Source organism: Sprattus sprattus (genome assembly GCF_963457725.1).
Source record: "Sprattus sprattus genome assembly, chromosome: 19".
Classification (NCBI taxonomy): domain Eukaryota; kingdom Metazoa; phylum Chordata; class Actinopteri; order Clupeiformes; family Clupeidae; genus Sprattus; species Sprattus sprattus.
This window is the reverse complement of record NC_137917.1, coordinates 9,771,418-9,779,258: the sequence shown is the minus strand read 5'-3', so window position 1 is coordinate 9,779,258 and position 7,841 is coordinate 9,771,418. Positions and strand designations below refer to the sequence as shown.

The window sequence follows — 7,841 nt, the reverse complement described above, 5'->3', positions numbered from 1 at the left end:
AATTTTTACAAAAATATTGACTTTCAAAATATATTCTATACTTTGTACACGAAAAAGGCAACACTGTTTATAGCTCTCCTTGTAATGTCCATCCAAAAACAATCCGTCCAGCCGAAGGGGAAAGGTCCCCTTCCCCCCAAAACACAACTCCTTTTTAAGCCTCCATAATTGTATGGGGTACCTGCAGAGAAAATAGAAAAAATGAGCAATGGAGAACATTTGGAAATTTAAGGCATGATAAACACACAGCAAGGACCATGGGACTTGCCCACATTCTGTCAGCCTGACAGCCAACTCTCCAAAGCCCCTAAGTGCCCGAAAAAAACATAAATGTAACTAAGGAGAGCTACTTCATACCGTGACAGAAATTTGCAAGATACTTTGAATGATCAAGGGTTGTTTGATCGGGCCTACCTCATTTCCACTTATGGAAAATAGGTAATCTGCAGAGCTTAACGTCGGCTGCAAGTGATATGTGGACGTGTCTGTCAGGACAGGAGACAGTGGATGGGAGCTCGAGTTGTCAGGGTTAAGTGTTCATAGAGCAAGGTCCAGGTCATCCATTTGAACTAGGAGCACTAGAAATATCTGGCTTCAAGTATGTCTCCTCTCAATTACACAAGCTGGAATGCCAGGTCATTCACATCATTGCGTTATCTGCACCTAGCACAGCACAATCAAGTCCTAGCTGGTCCCCAGGTTTCAAAAAAAGAAACGTCTGTCACGGCTAGATTACATAAAACATGAGACATTTATAGACACTGCCGCAACACAAGTTGAGTCAAAACACTACAGATGGCTGCACAGAAATCAGTGAAATTGGATCTATTCATGATCATCATCATGTCATGTGGCCATCTACTGAAACAGTGTCTGCAGGGTTTTGTGAGTCTCATTTCTAAACACTGCAATGTAATTTCAAGCTACATTTCTAACATTACCATATCTATCGATAGCTTTGTTAGCTATCGATAGCTAGCAAAGCTGGCAATAGAGAAAGCCATGCTCCCTGGTCCAGCAACAACTTGTAAATTCAAAAAATTATGAATCAAGATAACACCCCGCATTATCAAATCAGAGAGCAGGTCTATCTTTTTATGTTTATATCAAACTACTGACTATGTAGGGAAGCTTTGCTTGTGACACATCATCGCTTCAGCCGCTGCTGACAACCTGCAGCCCAGTCAGAGAACAACCTCCCCTGGTACACATTTCACTTTCTCACCTCTCGTTAGATGAAGACGACAGAGTTGTATGATTTCCTCTCAGCGATGCAATTCCACACTTTCATCGTAAATAAATGGTAGTCAATTTTTGAAAAGAAATGCTGAGTTTGGCTAAGAACCGCGTATTAGGTAATACGCTAAAACGGGAGACCGACGTGCTAGTATGAGGATCTCCGATTAGTGGAGGCATGTTCCAATCCGTATGCTGATTGGACGTTGGTTTGACACGTTTTTACGTAGTCTTAGTAAAGCTTCTTGGTCAGTGGGTCACCTCCTCCCCTAAGCGCAGTCAGCCGAGTCATGCTAAATATCTGTGAAGAAGAGAAAGTAACCTAATTATTAATCCAATGTGTGCGCGTGAGAGAGAGTGTTTTTAATTAGCGTATCTTTCGTTCGAAGCAACCGCCCAATAGATAGCCAGGCTTATGCGGTTGTTTGATAATACCGTGCCAATTTCTGATAACATCCCAGAACATTCTTAAATTGACGTAACTTGGTCTTAAATGTCTCATTTCACTCACTGACATTGGCCTAATAGCCAAGGTTACATTTATGTTCTACTGTCCATCTATTTTTAATTCTGTTTAAAAAAAGCAACTTTCACTTAGCCAGCCAGCCTAATTGCTGACCCCAAGCAATGTAGGACAGGAGCAGGCTCAATTTATGAAAAGTGAAAGTTTTATATTCAGGCTCAGTTTATGAAAAATTCCTAATTATGAAAGTTTCCGTATGTTCAAGTAATAAGCTATGCCTGGCCTACAATAATGATTAAACTCTGAAATTACCCTGAGATCATATTTATTTATGTTTTTTTTTTTCATATTTAGGTCATTTTAAAGGGAGACAATAAAAAGCTTTGGCACATTGAAAGTGCACTCTCAAAATGAACCTAGCTGAATCTGTTTGAACGTACTGGGTATGTTGCAGCCTACCCTCCACAGTGCAGATGTCAAGCACAAATCAGCTAACTGTCATCTACAAAATGTATCTGATGACTCCGCAATCACCTGCCTAATCACATATGTGGACGACAGGGAGTACAGAGAACTGACCCAGAGCTTTGAGGGTTGGTGACAGCCCAACTGTCACCAGATAAATGCAGGGAAAACTAATGAGCTTGTGGTCACGATGGATACACCCTCCTCCTATACCAGTGGACATCCAGGGAATATACATTGAGATGGTAAAATCTTACAAGTACATGGGTGCTCATCTGAATAATAAACTGGACTGGACTGACAATCCAGACTCTATCTGCAGAGGGCCCTCCTGAGGACATTTGTTGACTCTGTGGTGGCATCAGCCACCATTTATTGAGTGATCTGCTGGGCCAGCAGCATCATCTTGACTACTGACAGGAAGAGACTCAACAGACTGGTTAACAAGGCCAGCCAGGTCTGTCCTGGGATGCCCCCTCGACCCAGTGGAGGTGGTGGGTCTGGGAGAATGATGGATAAGCTGGATCAGGATCATCTCTGATGGAGAACAGGTCCCACCCCATGCAGGTCCTTTATTCCTGCTGCTGTCAGACTTTACAGTCAACGCTGCTCCCAATAGACCACACACACCAAGACTCACATGTCACTATTGTGCAATATCACTGTATAATGTTTACTAAACATTGACCTGTCTCTTTTACTCATTTATTCCTGTCAGTGTGAAGAAGAGATACCTCAGGTCCTTTCTTCTAGCTGCTCCCCATAGACCACACACACACACACAGACTAGTGTTTACTAAACTGTGCCCTGTCTGTGGTACCTATTTATTATTTATAATATCTTACTGTCTGTTTAATTTCTTTTCTTATATTTATATCTTGCTTATTTTTAATGATGCTCCTTGTTATTGTACTACTTCCTGTGCTGCTGCAACCCTGCACATTTCCTAACTGTGGGATTAATAAAGGATTATCTTATTTTATATATATGATGTAGGATAGGATAGGATAGGATAGGATAAACTTTTATTAATCCCGTGCGGGAAATTCAATTGTCAAAGTAGCAGAGTAGTGGGAATAGTAATCAATTATCTATATACATTGTCATAAGAAATACAATAATAAATAGATAAAATAAATAGACAAAATAGCCAATAATAGACAAATTATATAAATATTAAAAAATAAAACTTATGTTTGTAATTAATTATCTATATACATTGTCATAAGAAATACAATAATAAATAGATAAAATAAATAGACAAAATAGCCAATAATAGACAAATTATATAAATATTAAAAAATAAAACTTATGTTTGATTGGATTGGTTGTATAGTCGTAGCCTGTGAAGCTACCTTAGTCTATTCAGGCTATATTTGTTACTTATCTGTGTTCTAGCCACAAGTCAACAGAAGGCTATGCATTGGGCCCTATAGGTGTTGTCTAAATTATGAAATATCATTGTAATAGCCTAAGCTGTTGTGTCTGGTTTTCTAACAGCAGCCTCACAATACAGAGGAGGCCTAGCCTTCCAGATCCATGGAGTAAACACTGACACACACAGAGATGGTGCTCAACACTACAGCATAATATCTAAAAATCTATCTATATATCTCTGCTTACACCTACCGACCCCCACCACACTGTCATGCATTAATTCTACCCAGTTCATGATACACCTACATACTCTGTTTACCTATATAATGTAACTAATTGCCACCATCAATATCGTTTTCATTTACAATACTTGAATGCTCTCTCCCCATTTGGTTTACTATTAATTTTGTATGTGTGTTTATACCATCTTTAGGGTTGTGTATATTGTGTAGATTTGCCACATGTATGCTAGCATACTTATCCTTATAGGTATATGTATCTGCCATGTTATTGACTCTCTCCCCTCCCTGTCTCCTCCAGTCTCTTCTGCCCCATACAAATACAGTAGACACATGCAACTTCCTTTCAAAAAGGAGAATGAGTCAAGGAATGAGAAAGCACATTTATGGAGATTTCCTGGGTTTGAATTAAAAATGTCTCAGCTTGTGCTGATGAGATCTTTCACTGCCACGTTGATGATGCTGAGGATTTTGACAAAGAAAAATCTGGATTAGGAAGGGCAGCATGGAGGTTCAAGTGGATGCTCCTGAGGTCAAAAGAGAACAACCTTCTATACGAACACACTGGAAAGGAAGAAATGAAGGAAAACACATCACTCAAAATCACATTTTAAACTGTTCTAACAGATCCATTGAAGGTTGATTCAGTCATAGTATCCAATTCCTTAACAGATCGGTCCCTAGCATGCACGAATCTGGTGGCTCATGATTTGGACATGATAGGCCTGTAATTAAAGCAGAGGTCCATGACTCTTGCAAAGGTTGTTGATATTTGAGCACAATGGCCAATCAAATTACACCCCCACCTTATGTTGATTGGCAGAAATAGTGTAGGCTCCATCCAAGGAGTTTGTTTGTTTCCCATTTACAGAGCCAGAGGACAGTTTTTCTGAGCGCACACACATAACAGGCTAGAAGATCGTGAGGAGCCATTAACTAAACTTGATAAAAAAAAGTGCAAGCCTAATTGCTGACCACAAGCAATGTAAGACAGGAGCAGGCTCAATTTATGACCACATAATGGGCTAAGGCCGTGAGGAGCCATTAGCTGAACTTGATAAAAAAAGTGTAGGCCTATTGAATTGGAATCGCGGACTTTGCCTTTAAGTTTTTGGGGGCATCATCATTCATTTTTTTTTTACTGTACAATGACACCCATGCCAATTTATATTTGTTGTCTGCAAAGAAGAATAGGCCTACTATTCAGCAAAACTCAACTGTTCAGTTTTAAACATGCGAACCAACAATTAGTTGGTAAAATCCTGATAGGACCACTACCGCAGATGTTTCAAGTTATTTTCCAATGTGCATTTCTGTTTTTGCTGGAATTAGGGTGGGGTGGTCTTGGGGTTGTTTTTTGGTTTTCACTCAAACTGACTGAGATCAACAAAATGTTCAATGAGGCTACAGCTGAAATAAATATCGACACATTTATTCAAAACTAAATCTCTGCAATTACTAGTTGGGCTACTATGTGTGATCAGTGCTTTTACAATTTCCCTTCCACAGAACCTGGAATGGTACGGTCCAAGCAGTGGTTTCCACTGTGGCTTTGAAGGGAAAAGTATTTCTTAAAAAACTGCGCAGGGATGTACTGAGCACTAGCGCGAGATGCTGAACTTGCCTTGGAGAATAATGAAAGAACGTTCAATGGAATGCCAGGTTTTGGGGGATTATGTACACTGATCTGAAACTTACTTCCTTGAAATATACCAGCAATTTTGTCTTTGACGACACACTACACACGGGCGTGAACAGCGTATATGTGCGTTCAACTGAATGAAAGGCTTTATCAGCGAATGCCGGAAAATTCTCAGTTTTAACAAGGAAAGGATCAACTTTCAACGAGGTAATTTGAGACCGGCGTGATAAGGTTTTGTGAATTTTAACATCCGAATGCATGTGTTTTGGGGGCTGCGATAGTTAGCCTAATGTCTTGGAACTTCGCCAACACCTAAAACTTGGAAGCAGACCTGTTTTCGTCTGCGGTTCAATGTAGTCCAGTCATACATTCAAACTCTTCAGAACTGAGCCCACAAAACAGACAAGAATAAATAGACCTGAAGACATTTATTGTCATTCCTTCCTCTAGTAGAACTGTGGAAAATAATTAAACATGCGCGTTTTGAATCTGACGCTTAAAAGAAAAGTTCAAGGAAATCAGCCCAATCTGTTCCCGTGGAGTATATCTGCAATGGTTGTCTTTTTCTCTGTTATTGGATTCGCTCCGTCCTCCGCCTGCCCCAGCAAATGCGTGTGCTTCAATACAACAGTAAAATGCGTAAACCAGGACCTCACAGCAATCCCACAACCCCTACCAGAAGACACCAAGATATTGTTTGTAACCGGCAATTACATCCAGCGTCTCACCTCAAATTCTTTCCCTACGCCCCTCAAACAACTTACCAATGTGCATTTGACTGGAAACCGTATAGAGGAGATAGAACCCCGGGTATTTCATAATATCCCAAATTTAAATCTGCTTGACCTCAGCAACAACAGGATACAAGAATTCAGTGCAGACGCGTTAGCCGCCGATAACTCATTGGTCACGCTAAATCTGAGCAGATCTCTATACAATTACTCCTACACCGGTGAAATATCTCGTCTATTCAACAGCAGCACACCGAAGCTTTCCAAGCTGGATTTGTCAAACAACGATATGGTTTTGCTCCCAGACGGCATGTTCTCTGGTCTGTTGGACATAACTTTTTTGGATCTGCGCAACAATTCCATCGTGTTCGTAAGCAGCGGGACATTGAGGAACCCCGTCCTAAGTCTATTGGACCTGCGGGACAATGCTTTGAAGGAGCTATCAAATGGAACAATAGCCGACTTCAGCATGAACCCCGACTTACAGATCCGGATGACCGGCAACCCGTGGTTATGTGATTGCAATATCGTGGACATGCAGGAGTGGTTGAGGAAAAGCGACCAGGTTATGAATAAGGAAAACATCACCTGTAATCGCCCGGAATACTTGAGGGGGGCTTCACTGCTACAGGTTGAGCCCTCGGATCTCAAGTGTAATTACAATGGAGACCTGGAGGGGGTGCTGGAGACGTCTTACGTCTTTCTGGGCATGGTACTGGCACTAATCGGGGTCATCTTCCTGCTGGTGCTCTACCTGAACAGAAAGGGCATCAAACGGTGGATATACAACATCCGGGACGCCTGCAGGGACCACATGGAGGGTTACCACTACAGGTATGAGATCAACTCAGACCCCCGGATGGCCAATCTCAGCCTCAACTCGGATGTGTAAAGCCAGGGCCAGTGAGCTCCTAGCCCACACATGCATCTGCATGACTGCCCCTCCAGTGTGTGTAGTGCCTGCCTGAATACCCGCCTGCCTCCCCCCCTTACCCATGACAAACTTTATGGTATTCACCCCCTCAACCCATTTCCACCCGACAGGACTTGAACTGAGCTTCCCGAGAGGATTGTGACTCAGAGCGACTCAGACCTAAGACCAGAGAAGTCTGCTAATGTGTTTAGTCATCTTTTGATGTTGTTCAGTGCTGCATGGATAGGAATGTCATGACGCAGGCATTTGCAGTCAAAGCCATCAGTGAGAGGTTTTTAATTTCTTCTAAATTTCTTCTTACAATGTTTCTCTTTCAGTAAGATGCCTATCCAGGACAAGGGTTGGTTTAGTAGGCTACTGAACAGTAGTGGGCAGTGTATTTACTCTCCCCTGTATAGTGATTGAAATGTCAGATATCATGTCTTAAAAGATACCTTAGCTACTACTTCATGCTCTTGCACAAAAGTCTTGTTTCTGCCCATTTTCTTGAGCTTTGTCTCAAACCATGAAAATTAAGCTTGTTGATGTGTTGCGGTATTTCTTAAAAACTGTAATGTAATTATATAATATCATCATTGAATCAAAGTTGTTTTCCATGTGTTTTTGTATTCACACTCACTTGCTGTAAAGGCAATTGCCTTGATTTTTCCTCAAATGTACACAAATCTTTCTGGCCTGGGAGAGGAATGTAGTGCTGTTAAACCTGAGGCAGAGGGTCACTAAAGACCTCAGGAAGAGGCCTAGATGGATTTA

General features: G+C 41.3%; 1 protein-coding gene across 1 annotated transcript; it reads left to right on the top strand.

The window, feature by feature from the left end:
* Nucleotides 1–5,824: 5,824 nt before the first annotated feature.
* Nucleotides 5,825–7,046, top strand: tpbg (trophoblast glycoprotein; the record flags this gene model as incomplete). Its single annotated transcript, XM_080858210.1, has 1 exon — nt 5,825–7,046. The coding sequence occupies exon 1, from the start codon at nt 5,898–5,900 to the stop codon at nt 7,044–7,046; it is 1,149 nt and encodes a 382-aa protein (XP_080714336.1). The 5' UTR covers nt 5,825–5,897.
* Between the last annotated feature and the right edge of the window lie 795 nt (nt 7,047–7,841).